At 38.2% G+C, this 19,570-nt stretch overlaps 1 protein-coding gene across 1 annotated transcript in view; it reads right to left on the bottom strand.

Annotated features, from left to right (window-relative positions):
- GABRG1 (gamma-aminobutyric acid type A receptor subunit gamma1) overlaps window positions 1–19,211 on the bottom strand; it is a 126,216-nt gene extending 107,005 nt beyond the window's left edge. Inside the window, exon 1 of the mRNA XM_075544983.1 lies at window positions 19,108–19,211. Within this exon, the coding sequence (XP_075401098.1) occupies window positions 19,108–19,211 (104 nt within the window). The remainder of the gene's footprint in view (window positions 1–19,107) is intronic.
- Between the last annotated feature and the right edge of the window lie 359 nt (window positions 19,212–19,570).

Below are 19,570 nucleotides of genomic sequence, written 5' to 3'. Positions count from 1 at the left end.
ACTATATTATGCAAATCTCCCTCATGACATAAACACAATGTATATGTAAAATGTAATCATGGATACTGCATTTTTCTTCTTTTGAATAACAAACAAGAGGTTTGGAAACAGATAACTAAAGGCAGCATGCCATGCCGTGCCATCTCATAATGAAGATAATGCCCCTTATTCTTAGCTGCTATTAGGTATGATCAGTCCGTTTGGCTCCCAGGAATCGTATATAAAACAGGAATGAGGGACTCCCATGTCCTGTGGCATCCCCCAGATGGGTGTTGGAATCTTTTGTGGAAGCCATTGTATCAATTCATTTCATTTAGGGTCTTCTATCACTCAGCCATGACTTTCCCACGCATGATACCTTTCCAGGAGCTGATCTTTCCTGGCAACGCGTCTAAAATAGACAATGTCGTTCCCATCCTCACTTCTAAGGATTTTCTGGAAGTACAAAGCAGATCTGCTTGTTCTTCTGGCAGTTCATAGTATTTTCATATTCTCTGTCAACCCCAGAATTCAGATGCACCAATTCACTGGCCTTCTGTACTCTCTGTTCAGCTCTCACGTGCATGTGACACAGTAGAAAATATCATGATGGGAGTCACATGACCCTTCGTTCTAAAAGTGATATATTTGTTCTTTAATGTTTTAAAATCTTGTGCAGCACATGTGTCCAATGTGATAGGTGCTTTGATTTATTGCCTGTTGCTTGAAATATGACACTTTTTAAAATGGCTATCTAATTTATTATGAAGGTTGCTGTTATCTAGTTGTGAGGCTTTGGGGGTTCTTTACATTGAGTTGCAGGCTACAGTCTTCGGCTGCATACCACAGGTTGTTAATGAGTCATTATCCAGTCTGGATGCATTTGCTTTAATATAGAGGGCATTAATATTAATGCTCAGCATGAAGACTGAATAAGCATGGTGAAAGGATACAACCCTGACACACCTTACCTGACCTTAAACTGTTAGCATTCCTTTGTTCTGTACAAAACAATTGTTTCTTTGTTCTATGGACAAGCACTGCAACACAAGTGTTCTAGAATTCCCATATTTCTCAATATTACCTATAGTTGGCTATGGTCAACACAGTAAAATACCTTAAAATAAAACACAGCTCTACATCTTTCTGGCACATTTTGTTTTAAGTCATGTCCCATCAAATGTCAGCCACGATGTCCCTTATTTCATTATTTTCTGAATATGTTGTGAATTCCTGGTAGCTTCCTGTTGATATTCTGCCACAGCCAATTTTGAACTATCGTCTACTAAATTGCAATTATGGGTTATATTAATGGTAAAACAAAACCAAAATCATTTCCATCAAGTTGATGGTGACTAATAGAAACCCTATGGGACAGTATAGAACTGTCCCTGTGAATATCGAAGACTGTCACTCTTTATGAGAGTAGAAAGCATTGGCTTTTTCCCTCATAGTGGTTGGTAGTTTCAAACTGCTGACCTTGTAGTTAGCAGCCCAGTGCTAACTACTATACCATCAGGGGATATGAATAATATTGTTCTATAATGTCTCTATTCTAAAGGGTTGGTTCTTTGGATGGACAGAGAGAAGGGTCTCTGACCGTCAGATGGCATGCATCTGTCTTCCTAATTCCTGGCATAGATTATGGTGCGTCTCCTCTCCTGCACCCACCTGCTGAAACTCTTCGTTTGGTGCTCTGGACCCTCTTTTTCACTACTGGCTTCAGAGCAGCTTGAGTTTCTCTCTTTCATAACGTGAGTTCTTGATCGGATGCTACCTCTTGAAATGGTTGAACGTTGGAAAATGCTTTTGGTCTAACGATTCTTCCATGCAATGCACGATTCCTTCCACTTTCTTCTGATGCTTCCTGTAGTGCTTAATATTTTCCCATGTGGCTGTTGTTAAGTGCCAGGGAGGCCGTTCTGATTCAGAGCATCGCTATGTGCAGCAGAACAAAACACGACCTGTTCCTGGGCCACCCACAACCTTTGTGCCATGCTGGGCCCATTGCTTCAGGCACTGTGTTATGGAGCTCTTCAGGGACCATCCTCTCTTTTGCTGCCCCATTGCTTTACCAACCATGTTGTCCTTCTCCAGGTACTCTCTCTTCTGACAACAAAGTGAGAAGGGAAAAAAATCTTACCATCCTTCACTTTGAGGAGCATTCTGGCTGTACTTCTTCCATGATAGATTTATTTGTTCTATTGGAAATTCATGGTGATTTCAATAATCTTTTCCATAATTCAATTCATCATAATTTAACTTTCAATATTCTTCACCAGCACCCTAATTCAATGCATCGATTCTTCTTCTGTATTTCTTAATTTTCCTGTCGTATTTTCAGTATTCCTTCAATCATGCAGCTTGATCTTTGATGTTTCTCTTCATTTTTTTCATTTCATTCAGTTGAAACACGATGAGCACGTTATTCCTTTGGCTTTCTGACTCAGGCCTCTCCATATTCCATTTAAATACCTTACTTCTCACTTTTCCCTTTGACATTTTTTGTTCAGCTCTGCAACTTCATCATTTCTTCCATTAACTTTAGTTACTCTTTGTCTCAGAGCACATTGCAGGTTCTCTTCTGACATTCACTTTGGTCTTTTGTTTCCTCATTTTTTTTAGTGAACTTTGATTTTCTCATGTACTAAATCTTGACATCCCCCCACAGTTATGACATCAGTGTGTGGTTAGCTGTCGAAGACTAACTACTACGTCATCAGGGGATATTATGTCATTAGTGTTCCATGTGTCAAATCAGATCTTGAGATGTTCTTGAAATTCAGGTGGGATGGATTCAAATTCATTCTAATGAGCTTGTATTCATCTTCAACCTGAAATTACCACACAGCTATTGATGGTCTCTTCCAGAGAGGCTCATGATCTTATTTTATTAATGATACTAAGCGATTACATTATCTCATCAGTAGAATCATGGCATGGTGTGGATAGCTCTTGGGTTCTTGCACCCCATGTGGGGCCACCCCTGGAGGAAGAGTCCTGGCAGTAGGAAGGTGAAGGAGCAGACAGAGATCAAGGGGGTTCCTAGTTTCTTCTTATAAGAAGACTATACCCCCAAGTAGATATCATCAGGTTGTAATCTGATTGAGAGGTTGGACTCCACCACTAGGGCTTCATAAAAATTCAACTTGATATAAAATCATCTTACTATCACAGACCACCACTTGACACTTTTACACAACCCTTTAGCCACACATAATCTTAAAACAAAGAAAATAGTAAAATCATATTTGTCCCTAACATGATTCAACTAATAATGTACAATCACATTTAAAATGTACCAAGCTCCCCGGCTATCAAAAGATATAGTGTCTGTGGTCTTAAAGGCTTGAAGGTAAACGAGTGCCCATCTAGTTGAGAAGCACCAAAGCCCACATGGAAGAAACAAACCAGCCTGTGTGACCATGAGCTGTTGAAGGGATCAGGTATCAAGCATCAAGAAACAAAAAATCATATCATTGTAAATGTGGGTGAATGCAGAGTGTAGACTTAAAGCCCATCTGTATACAACTGGACATACCCTTACAGAAGGGTCGCCGGGAAGAGATGAGCCAGTCAGGGTACAGGTTAGCAACGATGAAACATATAACTTTCCTTTAGTTCTTAAATGCTTCCTTCCACCCCCCCCCACCCCCCCACCCCCCACACACAGACACACTTTTATGACCCCAATTCTACCTTACAAATCTGGCTAGACCAGAGGATGCACACTGGTACAGATAGCAACTGGAAACACAGGGAATCAAGGACAGATGACTCCTTCAGGACCAGTGGTGAGAGTGGTGATGCCTGGAGGGTGGAGGGAATGTGGTGTAGAAAGAGGGAACCAATTACAAGAATCTACATATAGTCTCCTCCCTGGGGGATGGACAGCAGAGCAGAGGGTGGAGGGAGACGCGGACAGTGTAAGATATGACAAAATAATAATTTATGAATTATGAAGGGTTTATAAAGTAGGGGGGAGTGGAGGAGGAGGGGGGAAATGAGCAGCCGATATTAAGGGCTCAAGTAGAGGGAAAATGTTTTGAGAATGATGATGGCAACAAATGCACATATGTGCTTGACACAAAGGATATATGTATGGATTGTGATAAGAATTGCACAAGCCCTCAACAAAATGTTAAAATAAAATAAAATGCACCAGGCCCATTTAAATCTTATATTCTATTAGTAAATGAAAGAAAACCATCGTATGCCTAACAATAGTTAGACGATTTTATGTCAACTTGAATTTTTATGAAGGTGTAGGGGTAGAGCCCATCCTGTCAATCAGGTCACAGCTATAATGACTCCTTGCGTTTTCACGTGGTCTCCTTACAAAAAGAAACTAGGATCCTCCTCCCTTTCTCTGACCCTTCACCTTCCTGCCAATTGGGACTTGGTTTCCAAGGGTGGCCCCTGTAGCCTGTCCAAGCCTGAGAGTTGTTGGTTCCCTGCCACGTTTCCACTGACCTTGAATCTACTCAGTTCTGCACGCACCAACTTGTAATTTCCCGACATCCTGCATCATCTTTCTGAAACATCAAACATCCTGCAGCTGTATGAGTCTAAAGAGTGCCCTGGCTTGCTTCGGACTTGTAGGCAACCCAGTGTGACATAGTATCCAACCATGAACAGCATTAAACATCAAGGGAGATCTTGAAATAGCCTCTTTTTTTTTTAATGATGAGGAATACAATGCCATTCCTCTTGAATCTGTAATTTCTGTTAAAGTAAACAACCTGGCTGCATGATTCTAAATGGCCACGTCAGTCCACTTCAGCTCTCGAATGCCTAGGACATAGAGGGATTTTGATGCATTCCAATTCATCCTTGCCAGCCTTCAATTTTCTTGGAGTCCTACTTTGTACAGTCGAAGTTCTAGTTCTTAATATACGTTTGCAGGTGTTTCTTCTCCTGTTAAGTTGTGTCCATCAATAAATGAAGGTGCCGATGACTTTACTCTAAGGTTTTACTCCATCCTTGCTCCTGTGTTTGACTCTTCTCTGAGAAGGCCGCTCCTCTGCACTCATAGTTGTGGTGTCTTCTGAGGAGCTCTTCTTCTGGCATTATTTCTGACACTGTTTTTCTGCTATTTATGACGTTTTGCATATCTGACAAAGTTCCACTGCGGTCCTTGAAATTTTCAGTGCCCAATTTCTTAGAAGTGGCCAGCCCATTCTTCTTAGCAGTCTTAGTCTGGAAGCTCTGCTGAAACCTGTTCACTTTGGATGATCCTGCAGGTAGAATACCAGTAACTTAGCTTCCAGCATCACAGCAACACACAAGCCACTGCAGCATAACAGACAGACAGACAGATGAGGCTGACTCAATGTAAATACTTAATTACTTCCTACATTCTATTAATTGTTGCTGTTAGGTGCCATCAAGTCAGTTCCGGCTCATATTGAACCTTTGAGCAACAGAATGAAACCATTCATTAGCTTCTCATTATCGTGTCTTTTCTCATTCATGTGTTAAATAGACTTGATGAAACAGCATGAATGCGCTATTGTTATATGTACCTCTGGTAGCATAACTCCACATGGTTTAGTTTTAAGTGGAATGACAATGTTAGTATTTCTATGGAATCATTCTAAACTCAGAGTCAGTACACACACACACACACACACTCAGGTACACACACACACTCAGGTACACACACACACACTCAGGTACACACACACACTCAGGTACACACACACACTCAGGTACACACACACACACTCAAGTACACACACACATTCAGGTACACACACACACACTCAGGTACACACACACACACACTCAGGTACACACACACACACACTCAGGAACACACACACACTCACTCAGGTACACACACACACACTCAGGTACACACACACACACTCAGGTACACACACACACACTCAGGTACACACACACACACTCAGGTACACACACACTCACTCAGGTACACACACACACACTCAGGTACACACACTCAGGAACACACACACACTCACTCAGGTACACACACACACACTCAGGTACACACACACCCTCAGGTACACACACACTCAGGTATACACACACACACACACACTCAGGAACACACAGATGAACACTTTCTTCATTATCCCCTGATTTCTTCCTAGCGCCCTTCTTGTCTTCCTTTTTTCCTCCCTCGACTCACTCTCTCTCTTCTTTATTCCTCTTTTCCATCCATTTATCTAGCTATTTCATTGGAAAATTCTATGGACATTCTGATATTGATGTTTTGCTACTATCAGCAATGCTATAGAATCTTAATTTTTACATTCTCAATATTTTATTAAATAATTATGTCTTTTGCACTTTAAAAAAGTGTGCCGAATAGTAACCTCACGGTTACAAAATATTTCCACTAAATTCATAGGCCTATAATTTTAAAAGAATGAGCAATAATTTCTTTAAGTGAACTTTTATTTGAAGTGTACGCATATGTTTAAGTGGTGTTATAACTTACTGCTTAATAGATATGGATCTATAATATAAGATATACAAGCATAAAATAACTGGCAGGAAGAGAAATCCATAGGTTTCCCAGCACAACCTATGAATACAATAAATATTTATATATCTACTAGAGATGAATGTGGTGAGAGAAAAGTTTTTCCCCTAAAGAAATACTTGAGGAATATGCTCTATGGAAGGTGAGTATAAGTGTGAATGAAAGCCTAGTAAGGGATATACCGTATATTCTCAAATATAAGCCGACCCGAATCTCAGCCGAGGCACCTAATATTACCACAAAAACTGTATTAAAACTGTGCTGAAAAACTCAGCTTATACACGAGTAGATATGGTATAATGTTGGAAAATGTTTAGATTGTCAAGGCATATGGATATAGTATTTGTTTATATTATTAGGCCATGAACCAGTCACATCTGATAGTATCAAACCAATTTCTGAAATGTGCTGCTCTGCGAATGTAATAAGCATTTGCCATGCATACCCAGCATGGAGCTGCCTTTCCCTGAGAACAGGGATGATTTGCTCAGCCACTTGAACTGGCAAATAAGTTTGTTCAATTCATATTTCTGTTGCTTACTATGGTTCAGAGATGCACCAGTTCTTTAGAAGCTAAAGAACAAATGTCAGCAAGAAAGGATAACTTAAAATCTATTGAAACAAAATAAATTTACTGCTTCACAATAAGCTTAAAAGATGCGCTTTGTTCTAGGATCCTGAGCATAGTGTATGAAGCCTCGCCATTCTCTGTGAGTGCAGAGCCTTTGTTTCATTCACAGACATACTCTTTTCTTCCTAGAACAGTGTCTGGCCAAGAACAGACATTCCATAATTATTTGTTGAATGAACCAATGAACACGTATCATGTGAGGTAAGTGACGGGTGCAATCGTTTTACCCAAAACAGATACAAGCACGCTCAAGTCGTAACCCACAATACCTATGACTCTGACCTTCTGTGGGAGTAGGTTCATTTACATGTAATTAATATGTTGACAGGAGATCCATAGGGTGACCTTATTCTCTTTATAATTGTTGTCTTTAGCCAGGGAAGGAAGATAAACATGGGAAGATAGAGGCAGGGAATGGAGTTAAGTTTTCAGAAAGCAAAGGACGACCAGAAACTGGAAGAGGCCAGAAAGGATCTTCAACCGAAGGACTTTGGAGGAAGCACGTCCCAATTGATTTTGAACTTATAGCCTCAAAACTGTGAAACAATACAGTTGTTATTTAAGTTTACAGTAATAATGTTATGGCAGTTACAAAAAGCTATTATTTAATCTAAAATTTTAGATGAACATTCTGAGGTTATGAGAGTTTTAAATAACTGAAATTCTGACAAGTAAGTGCTCTGGTTAAAATTAGCAGTGGGACCAAGATTACTGGGGGGGGGGGAATGCTTCTGAACTTAATCGTTCCACTTTCACACTTGCATCTCCACTAGTCTATTCTCAAGACAACATCAGAGTGATATTTTAAACATATGGGCCATATAATGGCATCCTGGTGCTCAAAATCCCGAACTCCAGCTGGCTGATTCTCTATTTTATTCAAAGTAAGCAATACTTATAGGTGCTAACAGTCTCTTCTTTTAATCTCCTCCACCTGTCTCTCTCCGTCCCAACCCTAATGACCTTTGTGCTCTTCTTAAACGCATTGTATATGGTCTTGAACATGGCTGTTTCCTCTGCCTTGTGCAGGTGTGGCTAGTCCCTCCAACTACTTCATTGAGGCTTATCTATCCACCTTATGTAAAAGTACAATCTATCTCTCTGACCCTCAAATTTTACAAGACTTGGTAATTTTTCAGTGTGTGTGTGTGTGTGTGTGCGTGTGTGTGTGTGTGTGTGTGTGTTTCTCTGATAGCACTAATCAACTTTGGGAAGGTGGGTAGTGTTGGTTCAGTAGTAGAGTCAAGAGCACATCATTGTATTCATGCAGAACCTGTACATGCATTTAGAGGCAGTTGTTGGCACCAAAAATAAAAAAGGAATGGTTTAAAATCAGAAAAGGTGTGTGTGTGTCAGTGTTGTATCTTCTTACCATACTTATTTAATCTGTATGATGAGCAAATACTCCAAGAAGCTGAATGATATGAAGACAAAGGTGACATTAGGATTGAAGGAAGGCTTATTAATAACCTGTGTGATACAGGATACAAGCTTGTCTGCTGACAGTGAGAACTTGAAGAACTTGCTTATGATGATAAATATTGCTGTCTTTGGTACGTTTACAATTCAATGTACAGAAAGCCAAAATCCTCACAACTGAGCAGTAGGTAGCATCTTGAGAAAGGATTGAAGTCGAATGCTCATGGCAGTAGTATTGAAGAACTCAAAAGACACATTGCATGGGGAAAATCAGCTGCATAAAAACTCTTGGAAGTGTTGATGAGCAAAGACGTCATTTTCAGGGCAAAAGCTTGACTGGCCCAAGTCATCAAATTTTAAATTGCCTCATACATGTGGGAAAGTTGGACAATGAATAAGGAAGACCAAATAACAATTTATTCATTTGAACTCTGGTTCTGGCAGAGAATGTTGAATCAGACGAATAAAACAAACTAGTGTTGGAAGTACAGTCAGAATGCTCCTTAGAAGTAAGGTTGGAAGTACATCGTCACACATGCTTTGGTCATATCATGAGGAGGGAGCAGTCCTTGGAAAATGACGTTGGTAAAGGAGAAGAGTAGTGACAAAGAGGAAGACCCTCATGGGGGCAGGTTGACCCCACAGCTGCAACAGTGGGCTCACACAGAAACACAATTGTGAGGTTGACACCTGACCAGGCAGTGTTTCTGTGTGTGGGGGGGAGATTTTTTCGGTTGTGCACAGAGTCCCTACGTGGTAGACACAACTGACACATACCGAACAGCAACAAGAATAACTGAGAGTTGACTGGTGTCCTGACCATAAGTGATGGTTCTACAATGTCACCCTTGGATTAATTTGGTGACCAGCAAAACTAAGTTTAGAACCCTTGAAGCTATCAAGACAAATCACACCCTGAGTGAACCAGTATTAAAATATTTATTATAATAGCACTATATTCTAGTCATAAACTTTCTGATGTACCCCCCTTGCCTATTCATTCACAATATCATAATATGTTAAGTCTATCTCGATGTCCTCCTACATAGTACAGTCTCTTAATTTTTAGTCATTCACTATATTTGTCTAAAAAATGTTAAATCTCAGAATATATTATATCTGCAAGGAAAGAGTATCTACAATTTAGAAGTTCACTCAAAATGAAAACCTTTTTGCAAATTTTTATAATTTTAATGTCATGTAAGAAATATAGGAATATTGTGTTCAAAAAGCTGACCAAACTATAAGACATTACCTCTGACCACAGGATATCCTTTATTAATAAGAAACAAAATCTATGAAAATGACAGCTGATGCCACACAAACTTTTCCCAGAGTTAAAATTTATTAGAGATCTTTCCCTTTGCCCCATTGTACTTAATTGAAAATCATGACTAACAATTATAGTATTTTTATCTTTACTTTTTTGTCTTATTAAATAATAATAATAGCACTAAGTATCAGAATTTAAACTACCCAAGAGTAAGAACTCTTCCGTCTCTGTCCTGTGGATGCAATATTATCTACTATCTTATATTACAAAGAACGTATATGAGAGCAAGGATTATGTCTTGGCTATCATTGTACTTAAAGAACCTAAACTCTGATCAACACAAGGTCAAAACCAAATACCAATCTACTGCCATTGAGTCAATATAAACTCATGGTAACCCACAATAGAACTGTTCCATAGTCTTCCTGAAGCTATAAATCCGTATGGGATCATTTTACGTATGTTATCACTAGACAGTCACATCTTCCTCCCACAGAACAACTGGTAATGTGAACAACCAAGCTTGCATTTGGCAGCCCAGTGGTTGGCGAATTTGCCACTAGTGCTCCTTGAATTCATGGTTAAGAAATAAGCAAACAAACTCACTGACATCGAATAGATTTGGACCCATAGCGATCAGATAGGACAAAGCAGAGCTGCCACTGTGGATTGCTGGGACTATAGCTCTTTATGGGAGTGTAAGGTCTCCTCTTTCTCCATGGGATGTCTGGTGTTTCCAACTGCTGACCTTGTGGTGTACAGCCGAAAGCTTGGCCACTAGGCCCCAGGGATCTACTTAACACATGATAAGTACTTCTTATGGATTTGTTCCCTGAATTAAAATGATCAAGTACTACTTCTTGAAGCAAACAGTTTAAGTGCATTAATCTATTTTAATAGTAATAAAATTAGGTTCTGAAATGTTTGAAAAGATTTATAAAAAATCACAAAGTTCATTTGCTTCCCACAGAGTACAAAAGTTTTTTGTTTTGTTTTTTAAGAAGTTTCTGCTTGGTCTAATGATAAGGAATCCATGTTCTTGTAAGCAGACTCTTTGATTGTCTTCATTTAACTTTCATTGTTTGGTCATTGTCTGCTATGCCTTTAAATAACAAAGTCAACAATGATTGTATATAGCATTCTTAAAAATTTTAAAAATTTGGTAGCTATTGAAATTCTCAACAAAAGTTATAAACCAAATATTTGATATTTAAATTCCTCTGATTTTTATCAAAACTTCTGTGCCATAGTTTTATAGAAACTAAAAATAGTGGCAAAATGTTGAACACCTCATCTCAAAGAAGGAGTTGGAGGCTATTTTGCTAAGGGAAGTTAGCCAGACCCAGGAGGTCAAGTATCATATGAGTCCAATGAGGTAAATTCAAACAGCAGAACAGGCATAAGGAAAAATGTACACAACGCACAATTCCCGGGTTGATGACTAGATATTATGACTAGATATTCTGGTATGAACCAGACCAAACTCAAGGATTCACACTTCCACAAAACATATGCAGACAGCACCTGTGCGTAAAGACACCTTTTCTCCCCTTCTTGTATGCCTTTAAAGTATTTAAGCGCATGGAGGAAGAAAAACAACCACAATTGGAGGTTCAGGGCACTAATCCAACCAAGGGGAGGGTATTGTTTACATTGGCCCAGGAAAGGGAGAGTGAGATTAGACCGCATTCCAGTGTGCCAGTCCTTGAGGGTGACGTTCCTGCCTGGAGCAGCTCATTCCCAAAGATAGGGTAGGACTGGCCACAGCTCCACATCAGACACCCTCTCCCCAGAGGACAGTGCTGCAGATGAGCGCTCTCAAGATGCAGCTCCAGGAGAGCAGCTGGTCTGATCCACCCACACTGGGGCAAACCAAGAGAGGAGTGGCAATAGACCAATGACAGCAGCAAGCATGAAGCTCCTGAGGAATTCCTGTTGTAGACTTCTGACTCAGGATGCAGAACTTGGCACCCAAAATGAACTGATAGGAGATTACTCACAAGGGGGCCACACTGAAAGTCTAAAGGTGGAAAGGGGCAGGGGGAATTGGGGTAGGGTGGTGGGCGACTAGACCACTGTGTCCCCCTACTGCAGGAATACTCACCTTTCGAACATGAATGCTGAAGGCTATTATTAAGTAAGCAGGACCAGGGTATGTAACCCTGAAAAAAATGGGGACTGGACTGATGGTTTAGAACAAGTCCTTCTCTATATTTCACAGAGAGATGTTACTCTGCTCAATGTCACGATCCCTGTTGGACCTGTGAGTATGTGTATGCTCCTTTTTATGGTGCTTATCTATACAAGACAGGCAGGAAAAACAATCTTAAGGAGACAGTGGCTGGACTGAAATTCCTGGGGGGAATAGGAAGGGAGGAGGGGAGGGGAGGTGAGTGGTGAACCAATAATGACAGGTTCAGAGGTATAATAAGTCTTCTAAAATTGATGGTGAGAAAAGTAGAGCTTTTCTGATCATGCTTGATCAATCAACTTGTATCAGAGAGAAATTAATGAGAAGTCAACAATGGGTAAACATGATAGTGGGGCAGAGAATAAAAAGTAAAAATATGAAAGAAAGGAAATATATGCATGCATGCATATATGCAAATGTATGTGTGTATTTGCATCTATATATGCAAATGAAATGGGAAGCAGATGGATTTGGGGCCTCTACTTAAATCTTATCTCATTACAAGTACGGGATATTCCAATAATGGGGTATTATATGATACCTTCCTGACAGGATCGCTGAAGACAAAATGGGTTCATAAGCAAATGTGAAGAAAGTTGATGGTGCCTGGCTATAGAAATATGTAGTTTCTGGGGTCATAAAGGCTTGTAGTTAAACAAGTAGTCATCTAGCAGAGAAACAACAAAGCTCACATGGAAGAAACACACCAGCCTATGTGATCATGAGGTGTCACTGGGAAGATGTATCAAAAGTTCAAAAACAAGCAACCAAATCTACATGAAGGGGTGTGGATGTAGTGGAGACCCAAAACCCACCTGTAAGATAATTGGACAGTTCCTCTCTGAAGGATCACATGGAAGAGATGATAAATCCAGGTGTGGCATAGTACTGATGAACCACATTACTATCCTCAAGTTCTTTAATATTTCCTCCTATTACTATTATGAAGTTTATTTGTTTTACCTTATTAATCATGGTAGATTTCATTTGTATATTTAAGGTAATTTGATATATGAAGGTCAAGATAAATAGCCCTGCATAAACAGTAACAGGTGTAATAGTTCCCTTAGAGTACAGGAAGAGAGGTGGGGGTGGGGGTGGGGATGCATAGATTGTAGATAGCATTGATGACTAAAATTGATGGCGAGCAGAGTGGAACTTTTCTAGTCATGCATGATCAATCGAATGGTGTGAGAGAGGAATTAATGGGAGTTAAATGATGAGTAACACTCAATGGAACTTAACAACAGAATTGTATGTGAATGGATATATTGGATTGTGTAAGATAAGACAAAAATAGAAAAATAATAATAATAAGGTTCCTGGGTGTCAAGTGAAGGAGGGAAGGGATAAAGGGGAGCTGATATGAAGGACTTCAAGAAGAAAGAAAATGTTTTTAAACTGATGTGGTAGCAATCAGGATTTATTAGAAATAAGATCTTTGTCAGGTTCCTAAGAACCTCTGTAACCAGTGTTCACATATGTAAAATTGAATGAATAATAGTAATATTAAACAGTGTAGGAAGCAACAAAAGATTGTGGAAAGAATATACAGTTATTGTACAAAAAAGTAATGACTGACATTCAATTAATTCAAAAGGTAGCATATGAGATAGAACCAGTGGTATAGAAATAAAAAGTCCAAACTACTCTGAATGCATTAGCCAAAACCAATGTTCCAGGAATTGATGGAATCCCAATGGAAATGTCTCAACATTCTGATGACACAATGGAAGCCCTCACCTGTCAATGCTATGAAATTTACAGCTAACTGGCCAAGTAGTTGTAAATTATCCATACTTGTACCCTTTCCAAAGAAAGATGACCCAAGAGCATGCTGAAATTATAGAACAATATCATTGCCACTACATGCAAGTAAAATGTTGCTAAAGATCATCCAACAGCATTCATAGCAGTGGCAGCTACAGAAGAGGATGTGGACGAAGGGATAACGTTGCTGATGTCAGATAGACCTGGGATGCAAGTAAAGAATATCAGAAAGATATTAACTTGTGTTTTATCCACCGTGCAAAGCTATTCTACTGTGTGCATCATAATAAACTATGGACAACTTTGAGAATACTGGGAATACCAGAATACTTCATAATGCTCCTGGGGAACCTGTGCATGGATCAAGAAGCAGTTGTGTGAATAGAACATGGGAATACTACATGCTTTAAGATTAAGAAAACTTTGCATCAGTGTTTTCTACACTCATCATAAGTGTTCAACTTGTATACTGAACAAATATTAAGAGAATCTGGATTATATGAAGAAAATATGGTATTAGGTTTGAATAAAGGATAATTAACAACCTTTTATAAGCAGATGACCAACCATGGCTGCTGAAAATGAGGACTTGAAGCACTTACCTTTTTAAGATCAAGGTTGCATTTTCAGATCAAAGATGACAATTCAATATAAAGAAAACCAAAATTCTCAAAACCGGACTAATAGGTAATATTGTGATAAATAGAGAAAAGATTACGGTTATTGAGGATTTCGATAATCAATACTCACAGAAGCAGCAATTAGAGGTCAAAAATCCTATTGCACTAGGTAAATTTGCCAAGCGAGTCTGCTTTCTAGTGTTGAAGAGCAATGCTGTTACTTTGAGGCCCCAAGCCACAATATTTTCCTTTGCCTCATATGCATGTGAAAGTTGGACTAAGGAAGAGTAAAGAAGAATCAACGCATTTGAATGATGGTGCTGGAGAGGAATATTGAAAGTACCATTGACCACAAAAAGAAGAAATGAATCTGTCTTGTCGGAAGTACAGCAAGATGCTTCTTAGAGGCACAGATGGTGACACTTCATCTAAAGAACTCTAAGCATTTTATCAGGAGGGAGCAGCCCCTGGAGAAGGACATCATTGTTGGGAGAGGAGAGGAGAGCAGAGGAGGAAGACCATGACAAGATGGACTGACTCAGTGGCTACAACAATGGGCTCAAATGTAAGAACGATTGTGATTTGGGTGCAGGATGTGACTGTTGTACATAGGACCACGATCATTGTTCACAGTAAAGAAGAAGATTATCTAGATGGTCTCTCATTGTCTGATTAGGAATTCAGGTAAATGTCAACTTCTATGCCTAACATTTCTCTTCAGAATTTGAAAAACATGTTCGTCTAGTTTCTGGAATTGGTGATAAGAACTCTCATGTCTTAGTTCCCTTTTGTAAACTATGAACTCTCCATCAATGAGTTTTACTCTGAACCTATTGATTACTTTTATTTATACTCCTAAAAGCATACTTTCTTATTTAAAATACAAAATACTATAAATTGATGTCCTCTTGTTGGTATCATAAATACCAGCTTAGCGGAGTCTATAAATGCCACATCTACTCTATTTAATTCATAGTGGGCATGCATTAAAAACTGTTGGTTTAATGCATGTTCTTTACAAAAGATATGTGATAGCACACGAGGAGCCTCGGACTTGTTCGATTTGTGTTGTCGTTAGGTACCATCGGGTTGGCTCTGACTCATAGGGATTCTATGACAACAGGTCTGCACTGTCCTCCCAATTGTTCCAGTGTTTGAACTCATTGTTACACACCCTTAAAATTACTTTAACCAGGGAAAATAACATCCAAATAGATGTGATGCCGCAAATGACCTGTTATCAGATCTTTTCATGTAAGATTTTAAATGAATTTTCCCACTGATATCCAATCTTAAAGAAAAATGTTATTTTCCCCTTGTCAAAATTGAGTGATATCTGGGGGAAATTACTTATGATCGCCCTATTGGAACTATTGAAAATGCAGCTAGAACCTATATCTAGTGGTCAAGTCCTCTTTTGGCCACTGGCCTACCTCGTCCACATGTGAATTATTCTCCACAAGCCTGAATAGTCCATTTGTACTCTCTCCACAGCTTTCTGCCTGGGCACTCAGTAATCATGTTCTCAGTATCTCAAGAGCAATGTTTCAGCTTTCTACCCTGTGTTTTCTTTCCTCCCATAGACCTCATTCCTTGAGGTAACTATGTTCTTAGGCAAATATTAATCACCTCATATAAACATAAAATATTAAATCCGTTTATTTAATATTTGAGTTAAATGTTCAGCATTTCTTTTTCTTAGAAAAAATAAGCCCTGCTGTCTTTTGAGAAAATAAAATACAAGAAGCACGTGATTTGTTTGGATAACCAAAAGGACTCTGTCTACAATACATAGAGCAATGGTGATATGTGACTCCTAGATTTAAAATAATTTTATACCTATTTCTTCTTTAAGTATTTAAATATTAGCACAATATCATTAGTTAATTATTTTGTCCAAATTTACTTGATCACTATTACTATTTTATTAGACACATAAGCCAAAATAGTATTATTCTTTTCTTAGATACTTAAGTCAAAATCACTCATTAACTACCATTCTCAAAATATTAATAATTTTTTCTTAATTACTTGAAAGGGCTATGTTTAACAATAATTAAAAGCATTTCCATCTGGAACACTGAAAGCTAATGTTTATCACTATTGAGTGTTTCATGCAGATGTTTTTTATAATCAGTTGTTCTCTATCAGCTCTCTCAAATGTAATTTGCTAGTCAAAACCTACGATTGGATATTTTTTATAGGAGCTAAATCTGAAAATATTTTCAATCCTTCTTAAAACCTGGTTATGTTTAGATTTTCTCCCACCCTTACATATGAGTTCAATCAAACTTAAGAGTATATATCTAATTTGTCTGGATGCCAATCGAAAGTGTAATACAGAGAGCACAGTAACTACCGCTGTTGACTCCAACAGATAGACTTCAAAGTTCAGAAATGTGAAAGTCAATATAATACCACTCACCTATGTTCTTGATATAAGGAAATCTTGAAATAGATTACTTTAAGAAATGGTCAGCAAAATTCTTATGAATTGATCCATTTGTGTTTAAGTTTTTAAATGTTTTTAAAACATTTTAAAAATGTTTCTCAAAATGGAGATAAGAATGTACATGGTTTGTTTAATTTTAGAACCCATAATCTCTAACTAAATATTGCTTATAGAGCAAAAAAAGAAATAATTCACAACTGTAGCTACTTTAAAAAGTGCAAACATGAATTCTCCTATTGAAATCCTAAAAATTATAGCAGAAACATGTACCTTTGTTTTTCATATTATATACTCACTCCTCAGAATAATCCAGATGATCTATTCTACTATGATAAATGGAATTAAATATCTCTTTTAGTTTTATAACACCTCTCTTTTACTCACTCATACATTTAGTAATAAATATACATGCGTACCCGTTTAATATCTTTTTTGAGCATTACTAAGCATGGCTATTGGAGCAACTGTTGAATTATTTTGTGATCTTTGTTCAAGTCCTAGATATGTTTCATATGAAAACTTAAAGCACTCATAAATGATCTAATTCTCCCACTGCCTAGATGAAGAAAATGTATTCAGAAAGGTTAAAGACCCAGAGGCATGAGATCATGTCTTCAAGCTCCCAAGCCCAAGCTCTGTCCACGACCCCACACAGTTTCTTTTATCTGGAAGCATGAAGCAGAGCTGCAGCCAATTATGATGATCATAAGCAAAAACACATTCATGTAAAACAAAGCTTTTCTTTTAGCAGACAGTATGACCATTACTAAGCGATTTGCTTATTATGTCAAATGGAAAACTTGCACTTACAATAAAAAAGCAGACAGGTTCTCATTTCAAAAACTCACTGGATAAATCTGTGTTTACCTATCAGACCCAGATTCATTTACAATATTATGAAAATGCATGAGAATGCTGGTATGTTATACATTTTTTAATCTTCTCTAAAACATTATGACATATTAAAAGAAATAGTTATTGTGACACAACTAATGTATGAGGGGGGAAATGAGTGATATGATTGTGCCCATGCAGAAGATTTACAATTCTAATGGAAAAGGGTAAATAGACTAAAATTATAATACTTGAAACAGGACCAAGTGTCAGAAAATTTTTAGCATGTAAATTAGATTGCCTGGCCCACTTTAATCAAATTCCTGTTTTATGAGAGAAAACATAGTTGTTCTATTTGCTGGTAATGGCTCAAAAAAAATCTCACTATAGCAATATACTAAAATCAAATCATGAACAACAATTCGTTTAAGCAATGATTGCTAAGCATTAAGCAACAGTTTTTACAGTATATTTCTATCTGCTTAGTGATTGCATTATAGCCTTGAGTTCTAAACAGAATCCTAAAATTTAATAATATAATTTAAAATGCACATATATTTAAAGTAGTTGCATTATCTGCATAATGTATCTGAGGCACACTTATAATGCCTCGCCCTTAATTGAAACATTTAACCCCATTCATCTACTATTCCTATACAAATCCCACGTGAAACACTGACCATTTTATCTTTTTATCAGAATGATTTCAAAGTTTATTGAAAGGCATTACAGTTCTGATCGCTTTTAAATGGAAAGGTTAGGACTGGTATTGTTTGTACACACATACAGTACCCATACTACCATATAATGTTTAATTATTGAGAGACAGTCCATTGATGTAGAAGTCATTTAAAATTTGTTAATCTCATATACTCGATTATTTTTCTGAGTGAAATATTACACATTTTCAAACCTGAAAAATTTTAATACTATTTATCCACTTTCTTGCTGTACACGATTAGTTTTTTTCCAGAATAGCAAAGTTACCAAAGACAGTAAGAATAAGAGGAGTAGAGGGTGGGGTAAAGCAACATTGGTATACAACACAGTGCAACACACACCTGACTGAGTAACAAGTTTCTGAAATAACTCATTTTAAAATGCAGAACCATCCAGAAAGTTCAGAGTTCATCTATGGCATTTTTTCACTAAATGTAGTAGCAAAGTCATTTCTGCAGACTCTTCCCATCCCAAATTAAATCAATTTTAATACTAAACACAACTGAGCTAACCTCCATGTCCTGAAATAAGCTAATTTTTTTCATCCTGAAAGTGAAATGGTTTAATCAGAGATATGCAGTGGTAGAATAACACACTTATGTCCCTGAAGTATAGATTACTCGTAACGAATGTTTAAAGAAAGGACAGTAAAGGACAAGGGTGTCGATGCCAAAGAATACTTTTAGGTCCTTGAATTTACTCACCAGTTTCCCAAGTGTAGAATCAGTAACAAGAACATTAGCCTCACTCTTGGACTTGGACTCCACAGGAGAAAAGGGGAGAAGAGAAAAGCGTTCCCAGAACCCATTGGGCTAGTTCGGACACTCTTGAGGTTTGAGAACTGAAGGTCTCCAATTTGGAGCCTGTCCTTCCACCTGAGAAACAGCCCAGGGAGGACCAAAGGAGAGAGTAGGACAGCAATACACCTCTCCACCAGGTAGGACGCGACTCCCTGTGGAACTGTGCAGGGGAGCCAATCAGACAGAGAAGATGTTAGCATACATTAGCTTTAAAAGATTTGGGCCAATCAGTATCCAGAAGAGGCGGAGCTTTCCCTACTAGACTGCGAGCCCAGTAGGGGAAAGGGCTCTCTGACTTTCTCAAATGAAAACAAACCTTTTCTGCTTGGGAGGAGCGGAGCACCCTTTGTGGCCTTGGCCGATTCTC

This window comes from Tenrec ecaudatus, chromosome 3 (genome assembly GCF_050624435.1).
Source record: "Tenrec ecaudatus isolate mTenEca1 chromosome 3, mTenEca1.hap1, whole genome shotgun sequence".
NCBI lineage: Eukaryota > Metazoa > Chordata > Mammalia > Afrosoricida > Tenrecidae > Tenrec > Tenrec ecaudatus.
Note: the sequence above shows the minus strand (reverse complement) of the source record. Positions and strands in the feature narration are given on the sequence as shown.